The sequence below is a fragment of the Chiloscyllium plagiosum genome, chromosome 18, assembly GCF_004010195.1.
Source record: "Chiloscyllium plagiosum isolate BGI_BamShark_2017 chromosome 18, ASM401019v2, whole genome shotgun sequence".
Taxonomy (NCBI): Eukaryota; Metazoa; Chordata; class Chondrichthyes; order Orectolobiformes; family Hemiscylliidae; genus Chiloscyllium; species Chiloscyllium plagiosum.
The window spans coordinates 60,604,080-60,629,545 of NC_057727.1; the positions used below are offsets into that span (position 1 = coordinate 60,604,080).

Here is a 25,466-nt window from a genome sequence, read left to right on the forward strand (position 1 = left end):
GGTGAATCCTACTCCACTTCAGCACATAACCAATCCAAGCTCATGCGTCACTGCTGTCCTGATATACACTCATGTACTTATGCATTGCTGCATAAAAGAGATGCCAGACTTGCAAGTTAATCTGAGGTCCACCTCAGATAGAAATAAAATGCACTGCAATTATTCAAAGAACAGCAAGGAGTCCTCCCCAGTGTCCTAACCAACATTTATCCCACATCACTACTATGCAAGTTTTTCATTTTCTCTATAAAACTTTACTGAAATACAGATACAGATAAGGACGGCATCGTGACTCACTAGTTAGCACTGCTGCCTCATAGTGCCAGGGACCTGGGTTCGATTCCATCCTCAGGAGTTTGCACATTCTCCCCATGTCTGCATGGGTTTCCTCTTGGTGTTCTAGTTTCCTCCCACAATCCAAAAGATGTACAGGTTGGGGAACTGTCATTTTAAATTGCTCATAGCGTTCAGGATGTGTAGATTAGGTGCATTAGTCTGGGGTAAATGTAGAGCAACAGGGTAGGGGAATGGGTCTGGGTGGGTAACTCTTCGAAGGGTCAATGTAGATTTGTTGGGCCAAATGGCCTGTTTCTACAATGTAGGGATTCTATGATAACAAAATATTGCACTGCTACTTGCTAGAGATCAAATATGCAGCTCCAAAGAACTCCATCCCGTACCTATTCCAATAAATCCCAAAGAGGAGACACCAAATTGAGGCAAAATCTTTCCTTGAGGCAGATGTGACAAAAATAATTCAATTGCTATTGTGAACACATCTTGCTTAAAAGTAGCACACAGCATGTTAAAACATGGTCTCCCAATGTCAGTCTGACACTTCCTGCTTGTAAGTAAGAATTACACATGGTGAGTCAGAGGTTATAAAGGAGATGCACATTTCCTCCCCTCACATATATTCTAGTGTTGCAATTGTATATGTTACTTATACTATAATTTAGGAAACATGATTTCAAATCATGTTACATTTGAAGCCAAAACTGGCAAAATGTGAAAATAAAAAGCTAATGCTTCAATTCAATTTATAGGGCGGCAGTGGTTAGCACTGCCGCCTCACAGTGCCACGGTCCTGGGTTCGATTCTAGCCTTGGATGATTGTGTGGAGTTTGTACATTCTCCCTGTGTCTGTATGGGCTTCCTCCAGGTGCTCCAATTTCCTCCCACAGTCTAAAGATGTGCAGGTTAGGTGAATTGGTCATGCCAAATTGCTCATAGTGTTCAGGGATGTGTAGATTATGTGCATTAGTCAGGGGAAATGTAAAATAATAGGGTAGGGGAATGGGTTTGGATGGAATAGTCTTCAGAGGGTCAGTGTGGATTTGTTGGGCCAAATGGCCTGTTTCCACACTGTATGGATTCTATGATCTGATACATGCTTCTCCATCTCTGTTGAATGCTCCCACTTGGGCTTTGCCCTCAGTGCAGGACACTATCCTTCTCCAGTCCAGTCCCTCACTGTAGGACACCCACCCACTTAAACTCTGTCCTTCAGTGTAGAACACACTCACTCAGGCTGTGTCCATCACTGTAGAATACTTACCTATTCAGGCTCCGTCTATCACTGAAGGACATTCACCCTCTTCAGCCCAGTCCCTCACTGTAGGACATTCACCCTCTTCAGCCCAGTCCCTCACTGAAGGATATTCACCCTCCTCAGCACAGTCCCTCACTGAAGGACATTCACCCTCCTCAGCCCAGTCCCTCACTGTAGGACATTCACCCTCTTCAGCCCAGTCCCTCACTGTAGGACATTCACCCTCTTCAGCACAGTCCCTCACTGTAGGACATTCACCCTCTTCAGCCCAGTCCCTCACTGTAGGACATTCACCCTCCTCAGCACAGTCCTTCACTGTAGGACATTCACCCTCTTCAGCCCAGTCCCTCACTGTAGGACATTCACCCTCTTTAGCCCAGTCCCTCACTGTAGGACACTCCCCTTACCCAGACCTGTTTCTCACAGTAGGACATTCACCAGCTCTAGCCCTATGCATCACTGTAAGAAACCCACCTTCTCCATCTCTGTCCCTCATTGTAGGACACTTATCCTCTCCACCCTGCCCTTCATTTACACAGAGCAATCAGTAAAGACAAACTTTGCAATCTCTGTTGAAGTGTTGGAAGGATAAACATATTTTGGCAAACTGATAGTGACAGGACTAAAACTGCTTTGCTTGCTTTGCAATAGCAGTATTTTATATGAATAAGTGCCACAAGAAAAAAATAAGCCAATGAAATGGTCTGATTAGATTAGATTAGATTCCCTACAGTGCAGAAACTGGCTCTTCGGCCCAACAAGTCCACACTGACCCTCCGAAGAGCAACCCACCCAGACCCATTCCCCTACATTTATCCCTGACTAATCCACCTAACACTATGGGCAATTTAGCATGGCCAATTCACCTAACCTGCACTTCTTTGGACTGTGGGAGGAAACCGGATCCCCTGGAGGAAACCCACGCAGACACGGTGAGAATGTGCAAACTCCACACAGAAGTTGCCCGAGACGGGAATTGAACCCGGGTCCCTAGCGCTGTGAGGCAGCAATGCTAACCACCGAGTACCGCGCCGCCTTCACTGTAGGACACTCCCGTTCTCCAGACCTGTCCCTCACAGTAGGACACTCACCAGCTCTAGCCCTATGCATCACTGTAAGACACCCACCTTCTCCATCTCTGTCCTTCATTGCAGGACAGTGGTTTTAGAATTAAAACCATTCCTCCTTTGCAAAATCTGCTCAGACATTTTCTGCTCATTTGTACTAATTTAATGAATCCCTTTAAGAAGCTGAACTTCATACTCTATTTATCTGCATACGCTTGCAGAGTTGTGTGTGTTACTGGTACCTTTTTAGCAGTGTCGAAATCCATCCCTTCCAAAGCTTCTATTGCTAGGTCTCTCCAATCATTCTCTGTTACACCCAAGCACGCAATTTGATAGGCTTCCTTATACATCTTCTTCTCCAAGTACTGGTACATGGGTGCAGACTTATTTTTAAAACAAGAAAGTTGTATGTTATTTATGAGCAAGTCTAATTGCATCTGTGAAACAGAACATTTTTTTTTAAACATTAGCCACCATCCCATCTCCTAATCTTGCTCTGAAGGAGATAACACACAACCACAGCATACCTCTGGACAATGCAATGCCTTACGATAAGTTTATTAGGTGATTCAGGATGGGGTACATGGTAGACAGACTTGTTTCCCCCATTAGCCAGTCTGATTCAGGTCCTGTAATATACATTTCATGAGATCCTGTCTAATTAACTCAAATCAAACTTTTCACTTTCCCTTCGGTCACTGACGAACATTGCCTTCCCAAGTCCAAGAGATTAAAAAAACTGCAGATGCTGAAATCCAAAGTACATGAGCAGGAAGCTGGAAGAACACAGCAAGCCAGGTAGCACTTGGAGGTGGAGAAGTCGACATTTCGGGTATAACCCTCCTTCAGGAATGGAGGTGGGAGTCGGCGGCGGGGGGGGGCTGCAGATAAAGAGAGGCAGAGGAAAGGGTTATGGGTGGGGAGACAGGCAGAGTGGTGAGGTTGTGATAGGTGAACACAGGTGGTGGGTACAACCTGGTTGGTCGATGGGAGGAATGAATCCGGTTGGTATTTGGAAGGAAGGGTCAGTTGGAGGAAAAGAGGAGGCGGGGCTAGAAAGGGAGTCAGGGAATGGAAGTGAAGGTTATTTGAAATTGGAGAACTCAATTTTGACTCCTCCCGGCTGTAGGCTACCCAGGCGAAAGATGAGGTATTGTTCCTCCAATTTGCAGCCTGATTCACTGTGGCAATGGAGGAGACTGAGGATGGGCATGTCAGAGAGGGAGTGGAAAGGGAATTAAAATGGGCAGTGACCAGGAGGACAGGCTGGCCCTTATGGGCCCAGCTGAGATGCCTGGCAAAATGTTGCCTAAGTTTATGTTCTGTCTCACCAATGTAGAGATGACCACACTGGGAGTACCGGATACAGTAAATTACATTGGAAGAGAGGCAGGTGAATGTCAAACAGTCCTTCCAGGTAAAACATCAGTGAGACCAAATGTAAACATTCGCAATGTTTCACTGAGCATCTCAGCCGAGCCCGCAAGGACCTGCCTGACCTCTCAGTCACCGCCCATATCAATTCCCCTTCCCACTCCCTCTCCGACATGTCCGTCCTCAGTCTCCTCCATTGTCACAGTGAATCAGACCGCAGGTTGGAGGAACAACACCTCATCTTGCGCCTGGGCAGCCTACAACCCGGAGAACTCATCATTGAGTTCTCCAATTTAAAATAACTTTCCCATCTTCCCCCAATCCCTTTCCAGCCCTGCCTCCTCCCTTCCATCACTCCGACCAACCCTTATTTCCAGCTACCAACCAGATTCATTCCTCCCATTGACCAACCAGGTTGTTACCACCACCAGTATTCATCTATCATTACCTCATCACTTTGCCTCCTCCCCAGCCATAACCCTTGCCCTCCCTCCACTTTTACCTGCAGCTCCCCCTAACCTCACCTCCATTCCTGAAGGAGGGTTATACCCGTAACGTCGACTTCTCCACCTCCAGGTGCCACCTGGCTTGCTGTGTTCTTCCAGCCTTATGCTTGTCCTCCCTAGACCAAAGCAGTTTAATGTCTTTTGAGTGAATTTCTGTATTGTGGTAATGTGAATTGGAAAGCTTTAAGTAATTCTAGAGCCTACTAAAGATCTATACAGAACAAAGCTCTCTGCCCTGTCCAAGCAATGGGTCTCAGTCTCATTCCGGAAGAGGACTCATTCTATCACACCTTTTCATTTCATTTGTTTCATCAATCATCTTATTGGGAGATTACCACTTTAACACTAACAGTAGTAAATTAAGGACATTTTTGAGCCACAGATCACTGCCTATCAGGAACTGGACTGAGTTTTCTTAGAATTATTTGACATGAAAACTTCAAGCTTTTGCCTTCAGACAGCAGCACACCTGTTTTAGGCTCACTTTTTGTTTCTTTGTTTCTTTTCTTTCCCCAGCACTATTCCCCTTGATCCTGTGAGCTAAACATTTCCATCATACAATCCCTCCTGTCCTTCATGCAATCACAGACCTTCCATTTGTCCCTGGCCCACTAATCCCTTGGTCAAAACTTACTACATCTCTAGCTTTTCCCAGTTTTGATAGAAGGTCAGAGTCCTGCAACATTAACTCAGTTTCTTGCTCCACAGATGATGCCTGAACTGCTTCATACTTCCAGTATATTCTTTTTTTAAATTTTCAACCTTATCTTTATCAGGCGTGCATTTTAAACAAGTGTATTAATGACTACTAAATCTATTTTGCTCTCAATGGCATTGAAGTCAAGTAAACAGATGCAGTTGCTGCCTTGGCTGAGTTTAGCTAACAATAATCAGAAATATCCTTATTCTCAGTGCCATACACAATCTACTCAATAATGCATCAGCGAAACTCTATGTTCACTGATCATATGCACACTGTGACCATATATCAAACGATACAATGAGACATACCTGCGGGACCTCAACCGCTGACATGGCGTATACATGTAAGCAGAAGATTTTGGAGCCATTATATCCCACCACAAAGCCCTGAAGCTTCTGTTGGTGCACTGGAAAATTACTGGCTTTGATGTTGAGAAAACCACCACCAGAAAAACAAAGCATATCTTCGCACTGGGTGTTCCAAGCCACACTATTGGCATTCGGCTCCTACAGAGGACATTGAGTGGAGGAATGTCCACAGATTATTAGCCAGCATTAATTTTCAAAAAGTACCATTTTCCAACAACTATAACAATTACTACTGATTGTTGCAGGCACTGAAATACAGAATCATCAGTAATTTTGGATATATTGGCCTTGGAAAGAATACTAAGTAAGTTAACATGAATGATACCTGGAATTCAGGGATAAAATTATGAGGAGAGATTATACAAATTAGGCCTTTATTCTCTAGAATTTAGAAAGTTAAGGGATGACTTGATTAAAGTCTTCAAGGATAGTAACAGGAAGATAAAGATAAAGATAAACTATTTCCACTGGTTGTAGATTCTAGAACTAGGGGGCATAGTCTGAGAGTTAGGAATAGACTGTTCAGAGAGATGTTAGGAAACACTTCCACACACAAAGGGTGGCTGAGGTTTGGAACTCTCTTCCATAAATGGCAGTTGATTCAAGATGAGTTATTAGCATTAAATCAGAGATAAATCAATTTTTGTTAAGTAAGGGTATTAAGGGATATGGACCAAAGGCAGGTTTATGGAGTTAGACCACGGTGCAGTCATGGTTTCCTACGTTTGCTCCTATATCCCTATAATTATTGGCTATGAATGAATATAGTAGCGGGGGTTAGAAAGAGACAACATCACCAATGAATGGGAATAGTTTATTTACTGAATTTCTAACTTTAAATCCAACAATGGAGCAATGGCAGGCTGACTGAGAAGCACATCCAAAAAATGGAATAATCAAAATTGCTACCTTTCCTTATCCCACCTAAATGACTACAATGCTAATGCTCCACGCCAAATACTGCACCACATTTCAATTTGTAATAATCATATTTAAAGCTACAGGCAAAGCAATGAAAGACTGTATTGGATTTGGAGCCTCAATGAAACAGTCTGACACTAGCCGTCACCCTGAAGCACAAAGCCAACTTTTTAAATTTTTCAAGGACATTGTTGCTCATGTTTTCACAAAATACTGCAATAAATAGAAGGCACTTCTTCAAAGAATATCTACACCATGATTACATCCAACTTACCTGGAAAAGGAGTTCTTTTGTACTTATGTCATATACCAGACAAGTGTTGTGTTCATCCACTACAGCCAGTTTGTTGCGTGATGTACTCATGTCTAAACAGCGTACAGATGTGGCTTGCTTAAGAAGTACAATGGCAAATGGGTTGTCAACAAATATTTTCAGAATCTATAAGTGATAAGCAAACAGATACATATTCACTTTTCTAAAATATGCCTGATTTGTGATTCATTTTAATACTGTAACATTATGTGCCAATACCAGAAGTGATTCTGAAACTGTTGGTGTATAATCTCCTATTTTCCTCTAAAAATGAATGACGGTGGTGAGCACCCGTGTCCTTACACTTCTGGGATTGTTTTTTGATTACAGTTTAAAGCTTTGGAATAAAATCTCAATTTTCTGTCAATCCAGGTGAAATGTGTTTGGCAGCTGCAGTCCAGTTCACTACAGCATTGGTTTACAGCACAGAATATTATGCCATTTAAATTTAATTACATTTTAATATAAAACTTAGCTGAAACTTTGTTGATTCCTGCAAAACAAAAGATCAGCATTTCATGCCTTTATATGTTCTCGCCTTTAAGTCCATCGCAAAATCCTCAACCATTGCCAAAACAGCAAAATAGCAAATCTCAATGGAAAGATGGGACGGGATTAGTTAAAATGCTCCAAAGAATGATGGTAACAAGGAAGACAGCGTAGATGGGAACAACTGCTCTCTTTGGTTAAGGATCAAGACAAGGTGGCACAGATTAAGGTAACTGGCAAAAGAATCAATGGAGAGATAAGGAAAAACCTTTTCATATAGCAATTGTTTAGGGTCTGGAATGCACTGCCTGAAGGTCAGGTGAAAAAGGGTCAATCAAAGCTTCCAGTAGGAAATTGGATTTTCTACCTGAGAAAGAATAATGTACAAGATTCCAAGGAGAAATCTGGGGAATGGCACTAGGATTTGGCACAGACTTGCCAAACACAATAGTTTCCTTTTGTACTGTAGCAATTATGTGATAACTTTCACCATTCAGTATTATTTGTATGCTGATGGAGTCATGCGAAGGCTGTACCAATTTAGAAGAAAGAAAATTCTAGCTGAGGAACTTCAAACTTCATTGTCAAGGAAGTTAAAAACCACACAATACCAGGTTATAGTCCAACAGGTTTATTTGGAAGCACTAACTTTTGGAGCACTGCTCCTTCATCAGGTGGTTGTAGAATATAAGATCATAAGACACAGATTCTATAGCAAGAGTTTACAGTGTGATGTAACTGAAATTATACATTGAAAAAGACCCGGATTGCTTGTTGAGTCTCTCATTTTTTAGAATAAACTTGTTGGTTTCAGTTCTTTCATGTTTAAATCTCAGAACTTTTTTAAAGTTACATTCTCAAGTGAACTTTAACAATTAGCATCATGTCGGCCCAGACAATGCATTTAAGGTGTGAGGTGCCCTGTGTGAGACTGTCTGTGCCTCAATGTTCAGTCTGATTCTAATCTAAAAAAGATTTACAGAATCTTACATGGATTCATTAGTTTTTGAGCAAAATAAAATGTAATTCTGCAAGTACAAATTCACCCCAAAAACCTATATATGTGTGTGTGTGTGTGTGCATGTGGGTGTGTGTGTGAGGAGAGGGGCTATGAGTGTCTGTGAGACAGTGCGTGTATGTGTGTGAGTGTAAAGGGGTATAAGTCTGTGAGAAGGTGCATGTGTGCATGTCAGTGCAGTAGAGTATGTATGACCGTATGAGAGAGAGCTTGTGTATGAGAGAGGGTCCGCGTGATTGTATGCGCGTGTCTGTAGCTGTGTGTATATCTGTGTGTAGGAGTGTCTGTGAGTGTAGGAGTGTGCATATCTGTGTGTGTGTGCATGTGTGATATATATATATATATAGTGCAGTGGGGTCCCCTCTAGTGTGACGTGAACCCAAGATCCCAGTTGAGGTCATCCCCATGGGAACTGAACTTGGCTGTCAGCCTCCTCTCGGCCTCTCAGCGTTGTTGCCTGTCCCAAAGTCCGCCTTGGAGGATGGACGCCCGAAGGTCTGAGGTTGAATGTCCCGAACCACTGAAGTGTTGACCGACTGTTGTGCGGTGTCCATTCAACCACTGTGCAAAGTGGCAGAGCAGACGCTGATAGCTAAGTTCAGTACTCATAGGGATGGCCTCAATCGGGAACTTGGGTTCATGTCACACTACAGGTGATCCCACTGCACTACACACACGCACACAGAAGCGCATATATGCACACACACACCTACAGCCCCATACACTCACACAGACTCTCTCTCATACACAAGCTCTCTCTCAAACGCTCACACATACACTCCCAAACTCACACATACCCTCTCAGATTTATATTCCTTGACACTCACACATATACACATACACACATTCTCTCACAGACACTCATAACTCTCCCCCCCATCCCCCACCATACACACACACACACACATAATTTGTGGAGTGAATTTGTACTTGCAGAATTACATTTTATTTTGCTCAAAAACTGCATGAATCCATGTAAGATCCTGTAACTCCATTTTTTTAAGATTATGATCAGTCTGAACATTAAGGCACAGACAGTCTCACACACACATCACACCTTAAATGCATTATCTGGGACGACATGACACCAATTGTTAAAGTTCACTTGAGAATGCAACTTTAAAAAAGGTTCTGCGACTTACATATGAAAGAACTGAAACCAACATAGTCATTCTAACAGATGAGAGATTTAACAAACAATCCAAGTCTTTTTCAATATATAATTTCAGTTACATCACACTGTAAACTTTTGTTATAAATTCTGTATCTTACGATCTTCTACTCCACAACCATCTGAAGGAGCAGTGCTCTAAAAGTTAGTGATTCCAAATAAACCTGTTGGACTATAACCTGGTATTGTGTGATTTTTAACTTTGTACACCCCAGTCCAACATCGGCATCTCCAAATCATGACTGCAGAAACATGATAATTTGTAATATGCAAATTAAGGATTCATTAAAGGAAATTAGAGAGCTTAACATAGCCCCAGTCAAGATGTTACCAAAGCAAATTTGACAAACGATTGCCCACAGGTCTCCAGAGAAGTGACAGATGAAATAAACGAGATACAGATTGAGTCAATTTTTCAGAGACAAGATAAATAAGCAAATTCCATTTGAACAGGGCTTCAGTACCAAGACAGACTGGGCTTATATTTACAAATCCAGACACAAAGAAGAAATCATCTTAAGGAAGTCAATCTATAGACAAGTGAAGACAGCATCAAGATTTCAGCTAGCAAAATGTGGACATGGAGAAATGGGATATACTGAATCTCCGAAAATACGGAATTCTGAGCTTCAAGATCAAATTTGCAAATATATACACAACCTGGAACAGTTTTACAGAAATACAAAGGATATTAAGTGATCAGCAGCACTGCCTCAAAGTGTCATGGACCGAGGTTTAATTCCAGATTTGGTATGTCTGTGTGGAGTTTGCTCATTCTCCCCTTGTCTGCATGGGTTTCCACTAGGTGCTCCGGTTTCCCCTCTCTGTCCAGATATGTGCAAGTTAGGTGGGCTGGCCATGACAAATGCGGGATTATGAGGATAGGGTGAGGAGGGCTAGGTCTGGGTGGGATGCCCTTCACAGACTCGATGGATCAAACGGCCTCTTTCTACACTGTAGAGATTCTATGATTCAATGATTAATGTAGTAGAAAGGGTTCAGCGGCAGAGTTGCTAGGTCTGAAGAGACACCATATGAAGAATATCTCAGAAAGATAACACTTACTTTCACGTGAGAACAGATATATCTGATTTGGCAAGGGGAGGGCAAGCAAGGTTAATCTCTGTTTTACATTTACCATAGTTAGAACTCAGAGTACTAAAAGACATAGATATGGTTCGAGAAACAGTTCTAGAAAGGCAAATTATTAGTGAGATTTATCAAATTAGATGATACCTTGAAACTGACATCTTACAAAGGCTGGATCAAATCAATCAAATCCTATGCAAAATGGCCTAGACAATCAGCATTGTGGCATGTTTATCAGATTTACAGGCACAGCCTACAGTTAAAACATAGAATAGAACATAAAATCCCTCCAGTGTGGAAACAGGCCATTCGGCCCAACAAGTCCACACAGACCCTCCAAACAGCATCCCACCCAGACCCATTCCCCTACCCTATCCCTGTAACCCTGCATTTCCCCTGGCTAATGCACATAACCTACACATCCTTGAACTCTATGGGTAATTTAGCATGGCCAATCTACTAATATGCATACCTTGGACTGTGGGAAGAAACCAGAGCACCCAGCGGAAACCCATGTAGACATGGGGAGGATGTACAAACTCCGCACAGTCACCCGAGGGTGCAATCATACCTGGGTCCCTGGCGCTGTGAGACAGCAGTGCTAACAACCTAGCCACTGTGCCGCCCAGTTCATGAGGAAAAGAGCAAAAAAATGGTAAACTTGGAAATCTTTCCAATGACTGGAACAGTGGATGCCATTGTGGCTATTATTTTCAAAACTTTGGCCACTTGTTCCTTAAAATAGCAGAAGACATCTGTCACATCTGCTGTGGGGAAATACTAGTCTGGAGTCAGGAACCTTTGACATGTAAGTCAAAGATGTTGACAACTTCTAATGTCATAACTGAAAAAAACTGTATAAGATACATTTTTAATACAGTGATTGACAATAGAGGTGTGTTCTTAATCAGCAAGTGACCATTTAACTGATAGTATTGTGAAAATCCAAAAGATTTCAGATGCATTATAGCGTCGGAGGCTGAGGGTCAACCTTATAGAGGTTTATAAAATCATGAGGGGCATGGATAGGATAAATAGACATAGTCATTTCCCTCGGGTGGGGGAAGTCCAGAACTGGAGGGCATAAGTTTAGGGTGAGAGGGGAAAGATATAAAAGAGACCTAAGGGGCAACTTTTTCACCCAGAGGGTGGTATGTGTATGGAATGAGCTGCCAAAGGAAGTGGTGGAGGCTAGTATAATTGCAACATTTAAGAGGCATTTGGATAGTATATGAATAGAAAGGGTTTGGAGGGATATGGGCCAGGTGCTGGCAGGTGGGACTAGATTGGGTTGGGGTATCTGGTCAGCATGGACGGGTTGGACAGAAGGGTCTGTTTCCATGCTGTACATCTCTATGACTCTATATTATCCAAGAGATAAAATGCTCTCATGCATTGGGCAGTATTGATATTCAGATTTAGCTGTGTCAGATGTTGCCTTTGATCTAATCTTTTAATTGAATGGCTGTTCAGACATCTGTTTCATTGCTTTCAAAATTGAACTCGTGCACAAGCTCTTTTAGTAATTTTAAACATTTTAATTTATCTATCTCTGGAAGTTTTGTTGGCATAGCTGTGCAATGGAAGTCCCAAGGAATGCCGAAATGCCTTCTAACTCCCACTAACAGATGCAGATCTGCAAGGTTTGTTGACACAGTCATTCAAGATAATGTCATTCTATATGTGTTGCTGAGCTCTAAACTCCACCAATGGATTCAGTTCAGCAGAGGCTGTGGACACAGCTGTCAAGGGTACTATCTGTTTGCGATTTTTGAGAAGATTTGTAGCTCAGGTTGAGGTTCAGGTTGTAAGTTTGCTTGCTGAGCTCTAATGTTTGTTTTCAACCTCTCAGAGGTTGGTAAGTGGGGTCCAAATCAATGTGTTTATTGATGGAGTTCTGGTTTGAAAGCCAGGCCTCTAGGAATTCCTGTGCATGTCTCTGTTTAGCCTGTCAGAGGGTGGATGTGTTGTCCCAGTCAAAGTGGTGTCCTTTTTCGTTGGTATGTAAGGATACCCAGTGATAGTGGGTCATGTCTTTTAATGGCTGGTTGGTGTTCGTATATCCTGGTGGCTAGTTTTCTGCCTGTCTGTCCGATGTAGTGTTTGTTACTGTCCAAGCAAAGTTGGCTTGATATTAAAGGACTAGAGTGATGCAAATGTTACACTCTTTTACTGGGCAAGAATGCATAGATAAACCAAGCACTTTCAGTTTAATTTCAGTAGTGGGGAAGTTCTAAGAAACAGTAATCCTTGACAAAATTAACAATTACTTGGACGTGTGTGAATTAATTAAGGAAAGACAGCATGGATTAGTTAAAAATAGATGGTATTTAATTAAGTTGTCTTGTTAGGTAATTTAGAGTTAATGACAGTAACGTGGTTGATAGGGTGTACATGGACTTCCAAGGATAATTGAAGTCTCAAATAATATGCTTCCCAGCTCAATTTGAAGCCCTTACACTAAAAGGGACAGTGACAGTGTGGATACCAAATCAGAAACAACATGATGAAATGGCATTTTCTGACTGGAGGAAAACACACAGTGAGGTTCCTCGGGAGTCAGTAGTAGGATCACTGCTTTATTTGATCTCTATGAGTCAATTATGTTCTGCAACAGCAAAGAATCTAACCATCATTTATATGAATGATTTGGATGTGAACATAAGAGGTACGGTTAGTAAGCTCATAGATGGTATAGTGGACAGCGAAGCTAACCTCAGAGTACAACGGAATCTTGATCAGATGGGCCATTGGGCTGGGGAGTGGCAGATGGAGTTTAATTTACATAAATGTGAGGTGCTGTGTTTTGGAAAGGCAAATCAGGACAGGACTTATACATTTAATTCGATTCGATTTGATTCGATTCTCTACAGTGTGGAAACAGGCCCTTCAGCCCAACAAGTCTACACCCACCCTCCGAAGAGTAACCTACCCCCCTCTGACTAACGCACCTAACTATGGACAATTTAGCATGGCCAATTCACCTGACCTGCACATCTTTGGAACATGGGAGGAAACCGGAGTACCCGGAGGAAACCCACGTAGACATGGGGAGAATGTGAAAACTCCACACAGACAGTCACCCAAGGCTGGAATCGAACCTGGGACCCTGGTACTATGAGGCAGCAGTGCTATCCACTGAGTCACCATGCCGCCCACTAATGGTAAGGTCCTGGGGAGTGTTACTGAACAAAAAGACCTTCCAGTGCAAGTTTATACTTCCTTGAAAATGGAGTCGCAGGTAGGCAGGATAGTGGATCATGAAATAGTTTTAGCGGGCAGAATTAAGGAGAATCCCAAAGCCTTTTATTCTTATATAAGAAGCAAGCGGGTAACTAGAGAAAGGATTGGTCCACTAAAGGATAAGGAAGGAAGGCTGTGTATCGGACCTGAGAAAATGGGTGAGAGTTTGAATGATTACTTTGCACCAGTGTTCACTGAGAGGGACATGATGAATGTTGAAATTAGAGATAGAAGTTTGATTACTCTGGATCACACTGAATAAGTAGGGAAGATATGTTGGGTAGGCTAGAGGTTAAGGTGGACAAATCCCCAGGACTGGATGGGATCTATCCCAGATTGCTGAGGGAGACGAGAGAGGAAATAGCTTGGGCCCTGACAGATATCTTTGTAGCGTCCTTAAACATAGGTGAGGTGCCGAAGAACTGGAGGGTTGCTCATGTTGTCCCCCTATACAAGGAGAGTAGTAGGGATATTCCAGGTAACTACAGAGCAACGAGCCTGACGTCAGTGGTGAGAAAGTTGCTGGAGAAGGTATTGAGGGACAAAATCTATTTATATCTGGAAAAGAATGGGCTTATCAGTGATAGGCAACATGGTTTTGTGCAAGGGAGATCGTGCCTTACCGACTTAATGGAGTTCTTTGAGGAAGTGACCAAGTTTATAGATGAAGGAAGGGCTGTAGATGTCATATATATGGACTTTAGTAAGGCATTTGATAAGGTTCCCCATGGTAAACTATCGGAGAAAGTGAAGTCACATGATGTGCAGAGTGTTCGAGCTAGGTGGATAAAGGACTGGTTGAGCAACATGAGCCAGAGTAGTAGTAGTTGAAGGGAGTTTCTCGAAATGGAGAAATGTGACCAGTGGTGTTCCATGGGGATCAGTGCTGGGGCCATTGTTGTTTGCGATATACATAAATGGCTGGAAGAGGGCACTGTTGGTATCATCAGCAAGTTTGCAGATGACACAAAGATTGCTGGAGTAGCAGAAAGCATAGGGGACTGTCAAAGAATACTGGAGAATATAGATAGACTGTAGAGTTGGGCGGAGAAGTGGCAGATGGAGTTCAATCCAGGCGAATGTGAGGTGATGCATTTTGGGAAGTCTTAATTCTACAGCGAATTATATAGTAAGTGGAAGAGCCTTGGGAAAAGTTGATGAGCAGAGAGATCTGGGAGTCCAGGTCCATTGTATCCTGAAGGTTGCTGCACAGGTGAATACAGTGGACAAGAAAGCATATGGTATGCTTGCCTTCATCAGACAGAGAAGAGCTGGCAGGTCATGTTAAAATTGTACAAGACATTGGTTCAGTCGTAGTTAGAATACAGTGTATAGTTCTGGTTGCCACATTACCAAAAGGATGTGGACGCTTTGGAGAGGGTGCAGAGAAGGTTTACGAGGGTGTTGCCTAGTATGGAAAATGCGCACTATGAAGAGTGGTTGAGTAGGTAAGGATTGTTTTCATTAGAAAAAAAGGAGATTGAGGGGGGAACCTGATTGAGGTCTACAAAATCATGAAGGGTATAGACAGGGTTGATAGAGATAAGCTTCTTCCCAGGGTGAAGGATTCAATAACGAGACATTATGCTTTCAAGGTGAGAGGTGAAAAGTTTAAGAGGGACACATACAGAAAATACTTTACACAGAAGGTGGTAGGTGCCTGGAACGCGTTGCCAGCAGAGATAGTACAGGCAAGCACAGTAGATGTGTCTGGACAGATGCACGAGTAGGTGGGGATCAGAGGGATACAGATCTTAGGAATTGGGCGACAGGTTTAGACAATGGATTTGGATTGGCTCAGGCTTGAAAAGCCGAAGGGCCCGTTGCTGGGCTGTAATTTTCTTTGTTCTTTCTTCCTTTAAGACACTTCTTAAAACCTACCTTTTTGACAAATATTTTTATCACCTGACCTAATACATTCTTATGTGACTCAATGACATTCTTTATTCTAATGCTACTGTGAAGCTTCTTTAAGCCTTACAACATTATGAGTTGGAAATGTGTTGCTGGAAAAGCGCAGCAGGTCAGGCAGCATCCAGGGAACAGGAGAATCGACGTTTCGGGCATAAGCCCTTCTTCAGGAATTCAAGAAGGGCTTATGCCCGAAACGTCGATTCTCCTGTTCCCTGGATGCTGCCTGACCTGCTGCGCTTTTCCAGCAACACATTTCCAGCTCTGATCTCCAGCATCTGCAGACCTCACTTTCTCCTCAAACATTATGAGTTGTTGTTGCTGGAATGTACAGTGGTAGGAAGGAGTAGGCTGCAATATCTATAAAGGGTACAACTTTCAATAGGGTGCAGGAACAGAGACCTAGGGGTATGTGAGCATAAATTGCTGAAGGTGAGAGGGCAGGTTGAGAAAGTGTTTAAAAAGCTTCCTGGGCTTTATAAAGATAGGCAAAAAGTGAAATCGTGAGAAAGGGTACAACGAACAAGTATAAAACCATGCTTTAACTAAAACTACAGTATCCAATTCTAAGCACTAGAATTATAAAGAACATGAACACTTTAGAGAAGGCTTCATGAGAAAAGGTTTAAGAATAACTGCAGGGATAAATAATTTTAGAGGTAAGGAAAATTAGAGAAGTTGAGGTTATCATCTTTGAAGAAGCCTGAGAGGAGATTGGACAGAGGTGTTCAGAATTGAGAAGGAACTAGACAAACGGGTTCCAATGTGTGGATCATGACTTCAACTGGGGTCATGGGAAATAAACTCTCCCTGCCCTTTACATCATCCCAGCAGTCCAAATGACCAATTATGAGACAAACTGCTGGCTTTGGACACTGAGAAACTGTGGCAGCACTGACCATTTGTACTGTGCAGTCATTATACATTTCATTAATATGTCAGATGCTCCTGAAGAAACAGACATGATTCAGTGATCCAGTCGCCAAAGGTTCACATTACAAATTCTCCGTATTACATGTGTATTCATATTACATTATCTTTAAGAACTTTATACTAAAGGTTATTACATAGAACAGTATAGCACAGTACAGGCCCTTCGGCCCTTGATGTTGTGCCAAGCTTTTACCCTACTTGAAGAGCAAACTAACCTACATACCCTTCATTTTACTATCTTCTATGTACTTTTGCAAGAGTCGCTCAAATGTCCCTAATGTCTCTGACCCTACTACCACTGCTGGCAGTGCATTCCATGCACCCACCACTCTCTGTGTGAAGAACCCGCCTCTGACATCTCTCCTAAACCTTCCTCCAATTACCTTAAAATTATGCCCTTTGTGATAGCCATTTCTGCCCTGGGAATAAGTCTCTGACAATTCACTCGATCCATGCCTTTCATCACCTTGTACACCTCTATCAAGTCACCCTTCTTTGCTCCAATGAGAAAAGCATTAACTCCCTCAACCTTTCTACATAAGACATGCCCTTCAGTCCAGGCAGCATCCAAATAAATCTCCTCTGCACCCACCCTAAAGTTTCCACATCCTTCCGATAATGAGGTAACCAGAACTGAACACAATATTCCAAATGTGGTCTAACCAGGGCTCTATAGAGCTGCAGCATAACCTCATGACTCTTAAAACTTAATTCCTCTGCTAATGGGGGCCAAAATATTATATGCCTTCTTAACAACCCAATATTCTTGGGTTGCAACTTTGAGGGATCTATGGACATTTACCCCAAAATCCTTCTGTTCCTCCACACTGCCAAGAATCCTGCCTTTAACCTTGTAATTCTGCATTCAAAGTCAACCTTCCAAAATAAATCACTTCACATTTTTCCAGGTTGAACTCCATCTGCTACACAGCCCAGTTCTGCATCCTGGCAATGTCCCATTGCAACATATAACAGCCCTTCACACTATCCACCACTCCACCAACCTTCGTGTCATCGCAGACTCACTAACCCACCTTTCCACTTCCTCATCCAAACCATTTATAAAAATCACAAAGACCAGAGGTCCCAGAGCCGATCCCTGTGGAACACCATTGGTCACAGAGCTCCAAGCTGAATATGTTCCATGTACTACCACCACACACTGTCTTCTATGGGCCAGCCATTTCTGTATCCAGACAGCCAAATTTCCCTGTACCACATGACTCCTTACTTTCTAAGTGAGCTTACCATGGGGAACCTTATTACATGCCTTGCTAAGATCCATGTAACATCACATGCTCTATCTTCATCAATCAGTTTTGTTACATCCTCAAAGAATTCAATAAGGCTTGTGAGGCATGATCTGCCCCTCTCAAAGCCATGCTGACTATCTGTAATCAAACTATGATTTTCCAAGTAATTGTAAATCCTGTCTGTCAGAATCCTCTCCAATAATTTGCCAACCACCAACGTAAGACTGATTGGTCTGTAATTCCCAGGAGTATCCCTTTTCCCTTCCTTGAACATTTGCTACCCTCCAATCATCTGGCACTACTCCAGTGGACAGTGAGGATGCAGAGATCATCGCCAAAGGTGCAGCAATCTCTTCCCTTGCTTCCTGTACTAACCTTGGGTATATCCTGTCTGTCCCAAGGGACCTATCTATCCTTATGTTTTCAAAATTTTCAGCACATCCTCCTTCTTAACATCAACCTGTTTGAGCACATCAGTCTGTTTCACTCTGTTCTCACAAACAATAGGATCCCTTTCATTAGTGAATACTGAAGCAAAGTATTCGTTAAGGGTTTCCCTTAACTCCTCCGACTCCAGGCACAAGTTCCCTCCACTATCCCTGATCAGCCCTACCCTCACTCTGGCCATCCTATTGTTCCTCACATAAGTGTAGAATGCCTTAGGGCTTTCCTTAATCCTACCCGCTAAAGCTTTCTCGTGTCCCCTTCTAGCTCTCCTAAGTCCATTCTTCAGTTCCTTTCTGGCTACCTTGTAACCCTCTAAAGTCTCATCCTTGCCTCCTCAACTTTAAGTATGTTTCCTTCTTCCTCTTGACTAGATGTTCCACATCCCTTGTCACCCAAGGTTCCTTCACCCTACCATCCCTTCCTTGACTCAGTGAGACAAACCTATCCAGCATTATCAGCAAGTCCTTCCTAAACAATCTCCACATTTCTGTTGCACATTTTCCTGACAACAGCTGTTCCTAATTTAGGTGCCTCAATTCCTGCCTAATCGCACTGTAATTCCCCCTCCGTCAATTAAATACTTTCCCATACCATCTGCTCCTATCGCGCTCACTGACAATAGTAAAGGTCAGGGAGTTGTGATTATTATTATGCTGTTTTACTTCAGCCTTGTTTTTGTTGGTGTCTGGGCTCACTTTAATTTTCGATATTAAAGTAGGGTTGATTTGAAAATAGTTTGGGAAGTACAAATCAGAGCAAATTGGGAGAAATTGCTCTCATTGGAGAAGGGTCAAGAACTAGAGAACAATTTAAGATGACCAGCAAAAATGCCACTGGTGACATGAAGCATTTATTTTCAGCAGATTCCACTGTTAAGCACTTGAAGGGAGCATTTTTGAAGAGCAAGCTCGTGGAGAAAGAGTTGTGGCTTGGGATCAAAGAGGGTCAGTCCAGACTCAACAGGCCAAATGGTCTGTTTTAGTGTTGCAACCATTTGATGATTTTCCTATGTTGTGTTGCAATGACACTACTGAACTTTTCTAATATGGTATCTATTTTATTAGTTTACAGTTCTGTATTGAGACATTTCTTTAAACTAATTGTGCGATCTATTTTAAGTCATATGTGCTGAAATTGAATATTTAATGATAATAAACAACTACAGTCTCTCCATCTGCTGCAACACAGCTTGATGATTCCTTTTCCTCCCATGCTGTTCACACACTCCAAGCTGTTGAATGTCTCCATTCCTCTTTAAACAATAGATAAATGCTGACTAGCATTGTTAGCCTCAAGCAATACAGGTAACAACTCAATAGATGACCTAACTATACTGGGCAGCACAATGGCTCAGTGATTAACACTACTAGCTCAGTGATTCCACCATCAGGCAACTATCTGTGTGGAGTTTGCACACAATTCTCCCTGTGTCTGTGTGGATTTCTGCTGGGTGCTCTGGTTTCCTCCCACAGTCCAAATATGTGCAGATTGGGTGGATTGGCTATACCAAATTGCCCCTAGTATTTAGTGATGTGCAGGCTATGTGGATTAGCCATAGGGAATGCAGGGTAGCATGATGGATCTAAGTGGGATGCTCTTCGAAGGGCAGTGTGAACTCAATGGAGATTCTATGATTTAAGATTAGTGGTAGCCTAGACAGATACTATTATATTACATGGGTGACATGGTGGCACAGTGGTTAGCACTGCTGCCTCACAGCGCCAGAGACCCGGGTTCAATTCCCGCCTCAGGCGACTGACTGTGTGGAGTTTGCACATTCTCCCCGTGTCTGCGCGGGTTTCCTCCGGGTGATCCGGTTTCCTCCCACAGTCCAAAGATGTGCAGGCCAGGTGAATTGGCCATGCTAAATTGCCCATAGTGTTAGGTGAAGGGGTAAATGTAGGGGTCTGGGTGGGATGCGCTTCGGTGGGTCGGTGTGGACTTGTTGGGCCGAAGGGCCTGTTTCCACACTGTAAGTAATCTAATCTAATCTAATCTAAATGTGGTCAATTTTAAACAGATAGTAAAGATGCTGCCATAAAACAAAAAAAAGCTGGAATTACTCAGTAAATCAAACAACATCTGTGGAGACAGAAATATCGACTCACTGTCTCAGGTTCATGACCTTTTGTCAGTCTTGAAAAATTAACTCCAGGCTAAATCTTATGCCTTTTTGGCTCAGCGTCTGTTTCATTGAGTTTTACGGAGGCTGTCTCTCTGTGAGGCCAAATTCAACTCATTAAATATCTACCCTAACCCATGTACATCCCTCTCAGCTAATGCATAGTCTTAATTTCCAGCACAATGGAAGGCGATAGCAACTGTGCTTTGGGCAATGGTTTTCAGTTTCCACCCCTACATGTCAGTGAGGTACTGAATATTAAGATCCCCCTACCAGGAGCCATTCCAATGAAACCCAAAGGCTTCACACCTTCCCATGTCCCCATCCTGTCCATCTATATGGGCCTACGCCTGCCCATCTTTCCACTTCAACCCTGGACATACGAGGTAACCATACCAGCTACAGTCATACACTACTTCCTCACTTTGAAGCCAGGAGGCTCTTGACTATAAATAAGTACTCCCAACATTTCTTAAGTATGCTTGTCACATAAGCTGCTGGCATATGGGGTAGGTATGAAATTGACATGTCTCTATGCTGCACAGCAAGATGTGGGCCCCCTTCAATCAGACTCCTGACTAGCAAGGCCAGCTGCTTGGTTGTGAGACTGTACTAAATGGCATGGCAAGGCAGGCAAAGAAAAGCAGGGATATGATGAGCTTCCAGGTGGGCATTAAGTGAGGGAGCATAGAGTCATACAGAAGGGAAACAGACCCTTCAGTTCAACCAGTCCATGCAGAATATAATTCCAAACTAAATTAATCCCACCTGCCTGCATTTGGGCCATATCCCTCCCTCATTCATGTACTTATCCAAATATCTTTCAAACATTGTAACTATTAGCCCTGAGATGTAGCCTGGTCCAATGTATGAACTGGGTGCCTGACCTCGGCACAAAATGCCCTTGTTGCAGCCTTTCAATGCCATGCACGTCTCAACTTCCTAGGCATCCTGCAAGTGGATCAGAGAGGTGCCTGAGGATGCTGAAGAGTTGGCAAATACTGAATGCTAATGTCCATGGACAAGAGATGTGTGTGATTGGTGCCCATGGGTTGTGCCTTGAGATGCTGTTATGTGGTGAATAAAACAGAGGTTCTTCACAGTCAGCTGAAATTGCCAGACAGCCATTCTGACTTTCCATGTTGGGAATTCCTGGCATCTTATTTGCCTACTGCAGATGGTAAGATAGAAATCAGCACATCACTTAGGTGAGATGTGCAGTTAATAAGATTGTTAACAAGTAATAATCCCTATTAATAGGCAACTCACCACTGTGGAGTGAAAATCTCGCCTCCACATTCAGAACGGAGTTTAAAAATGCAGCAAATTGCTCCCAATTTCGAGACAGTCCTCATTGGACCTCTTGCGTGATTTTATCACTTTTCTTACCATAATCCATGTCATTCAGGCCCCTATAAGATTCCATCCTCTATTTCATTCTCAACTGACATTGGTTGTTCTGTCAGTATTAACAGATTTTGCTGTTTTTATTTTGGATTCCCAGCATCTACAATACATTTTTTCTGTAGTCAGCGGAACCTATATTTCAAATCGAGGTATGTGCTAACCTGCTATGGATACCTTTCATGTCAAGTTTAAAATGCTGGCATGCATTTACACTTGGTGACAAAGTGGTTGGCAGCCACTTCTAGGATATGCAATGTTAAAAATCAAGTTGTGTAAGCAGAGAATCCTAAATATTCAGTCATTGGAGAAACTCTCAAACTTGTTAATCAAAAGGTTGTCTTCCTTTTCATTTCATTTTGGCCAAATAATAGCACTTATGCCTCAATGTGCCAGAGACCCGGATTCGATTCCAGCTTTGGGTACTGTCTGTGTGGAGTTCACATGTTCTCAGTGTCGGCGTGGGTTTCCTCCAGGTGCTCCGGTTTCCTCCCACAGTCCAAAGATGTGCAGGTTGGATGGATGGGCCATGCTAATTTGTCCTGTAGCATCTAGGGATATGCAAGCTAGGTCGATTGATAGAGGTCTGGGTGGGATATTCTTTGGAGGATCAGTGCGTACTCTATAGGCTTGAATAACCCTCTTCCAGCGAGTTTTGAGAAACATAAATAGAAAGCAGGAATTTTCAGCATTGCTTCGCATGAGGCCCACTGAAGATGTTACCTAGTAAGGTAACAAAATGTCTGGAAATGAACCTTTCAGCTCAGCGAGCAAACCTACATCTAACCCTCTTCCAAATTGTAGGGATTTTATGAGATAATCCGATTTCTAACACCAGCATTTTCTGAGTAGCTTGCCAAATGTCTGATGGCTTAATGTGCTGTATAGTGGTTAATAATTCTACAGAGCTCAAAAAAGAGCAGTGCTCACCACTGTGATAATATTACATTCTTGGCCCCTTATGTTTCTGAAAGCAATCAATATATTGTGATGAAAAAGAAAGCCCACGGTAAAGAAATGGTACATGATTCTAGACTAACCAACTGAACTTAAGTTTTTGCTCATCTCAGAGTCACTTACTTCACGATATAGCATGGCTTGAGTACATATAACTTCAGTCGGTCTCTAAGCTACGCTGTGTCTGACAGATGAGTTTAATGCTTGATTCGCTGACCGCAGTGGTGAAAATATTGCATTCCTTAGGACCAACATTTTACATTTATTACAAAAACCTTAAAGTGCATTAAAAAAAAAGTCTTAAATTTCTATTTTGAATCATCATTTTCCATTTACTCATTCATGCTCTTTGTGTTAATTACGATTTTGTAACAAATATGGCACTGAGCCATCCAACTGCAGGGATGCAGACTGACTGCCTAACCTAGAAACAGGATGCAGGAAGGTGTCAACGGGGCCAGATGGCACAAAAGTGATTAGAGGTCGTAAAGAGTGTTACAAAATATTGACACACTAGAAAGCGGAACTACAAAAGACAGGAAAGGCTAGATGATGTAGGGAAGGCCAATGTGAATAAGTGTAAGCAAGGTGAAAGTGGGGTGAGACAATGGATGAGTCAGAGAACATGAAAGAATCTGGAATGGATGAGGGGCTAGAGGAGTTTATTAGTTTTCTCCTCCTGGTTAAAACCTCTCCTCCTGTGTTCTGGGTCTTCCCCAGTGATAAAGCTAAGTACAGGAACACATTTTTTCTAAACTCGTATGCAATTATTTGCTTCAAATTTTCTACCTTCTCTGGTGTCCCATCCTATGTTCAAACTTGCTCTTGAAATCTTGCTAATTTTAATAAACCACAGGAGCTTCAAGAATCAATTTGCCTTGTCCAGTGGGGTATAGTTATCTGAAAGCAGTGATCCATCAAATTGGAAAGCAGTGATCCATCAAATTGGAAAGAAGTGAAAATAGCGATACTCTCCCTTCCAGTTTAATGCAAATTGAACTTTGCCAATGATTCAGCATTAAATCATCTTGCTCAAACATTAAGTGTGTTATATGTTTCTTTCTCAATCGTGCCTATCATAAAAATATTACTGAAAACAAATGCAAATGGTTGGGCTTTTATCTCCACAGGAGCTGATATAATTCAGCCAAGATGTAAAGCAACAATCTCAGAATTATTATTCCATTCAACTCAGTGATATAAAGTAAAGCTGAGGGGTAAAAAAAAAAGGTCCCCTATAATCTTATTAAAAATGTGCTGCATTAACAGTACCTGACCATTCTTCAGACCAACTAACAGGCCTTCTCTTCCTGATGGTCCTCCGATGACCTTAATATAGCGAATAAGTGATTCCATGAGCCATTCTCTCTCCTTCACACCACTAAATGACAAGCACTGCAATCTCTTTTCCTACATGGGACATAAAGAAGGCATTAATAAAGTTGCAAATGGCTGGCAAGAGTGTCATCAATTGAAAAGTACCCAATTTAATTTAACTGCGCAAGGCTCAAAATCTGGATTAAACACAGTCCAAGCAGAACATAACACTTAGAAGTCTCAACTGGGGCAAACTTCTTTCCTGGTCCTAGTGGAACCTAATTTCTACCTAAGTTAGCCAGAAAAGACCTAAAGAGAGGACTAAGAAGAGCCAGGAGGAGACATGAGAAGTTGTTGACGGATAGGATCAAAGAAAACCCTAAGGCCTTCTATAGGTATATCAGGAATAAAAGAATGACCAGAGTAAGATTAGGGCTAATCAAAGATAGTAATGGAAAGTTATGTGTGGAATCTGAGGACATAGGGAAGCACTTAATGAATGCTTTTCATCAGTATTCACATTGGAAAAGGGCAATGAGAGTGAGAATAAGGAGGTACAGGCTACTAGATTAGATGGGCTTGCGGTTGACAATGAGGAGATTTTAGCAATTTTGGAAAATCTGAAAATAGATAAACCCCCTGGCCCGGATGGGATTTATTCTCAGATTCTCTGGGAAGCCAGGAGGAGATTGCAGAGCCTTTGGTTTTGATCTTTGTGTCATCATAGTCAACAGGAGTAGTGCCAGAAGACTGGAGGATAGCAAATATTGTTCCCTTGTTTAAGGAGGGAAGTTGAGTCAACCCTGGTGATTATAGGCCAGTGAGCCTTACTTTGGTTCTGGGTAAGGTGTTGGAAAAGATTATAAGAGATAGGATTTATAATCATCCGGAAAGGAATAATTTGATTAGAGATTGTCAACATGGTTTGTGAAGGGTAGGTTGTGCCTAACTAACCTTATTGAGTTCTTCGAGAAGGTGACAAAACAGGTGGATGAAGATAAAGTGGTTGATGTGGTGTATATGGACTTCAGTAAGGCGTTTGATAAGGTTCCACACGATAGGCCATTGCACAAAATATGGAGTTTCAGGATTGAAGCTGATTTAGCGAATTGGATCAGAAATTGGCTAGGTGAAAGATGGTTGATGAGAAATGTTACTAGTTACTAGTGGTCTGTTTTGGGGCCACTGCTGTTTGTCATTTTTATAAATGATCTGGATGTGAGCATAGAAGGATGGGTTAGTAAATTTGCGGATAACACTAAGGTAGGCAGAGTTGTGGATAGTGTCGAAGGATGTAGTGTGTTACAG

At 42.4% G+C, this 25,466-nt stretch overlaps 1 protein-coding gene across 1 annotated transcript in view; it reads right to left on the minus strand.

Moving 5' to 3' along the window:
• Window positions 1-25,466, minus strand: part of ift122 (intraflagellar transport 122 homolog (Chlamydomonas)) — a 139,422-nt gene that overhangs the window by 51,478 nt on the left and 62,478 nt on the right. Inside the window, exons 12-15 of the mRNA XM_043708443.1 lie at window positions 24,114-24,251; window positions 6,766-6,930; window positions 5,511-5,708; window positions 2,862-3,002 (exon numbers count right to left, since the gene is read on the minus strand). Of these exons, the coding sequence (XP_043564378.1) occupies window positions 2,862-3,002; window positions 5,511-5,708; window positions 6,766-6,930; window positions 24,114-24,251 (642 nt within the window). The remainder of the gene's footprint in view (window positions 1-2,861; window positions 3,003-5,510; window positions 5,709-6,765; window positions 6,931-24,113; window positions 24,252-25,466) is intronic.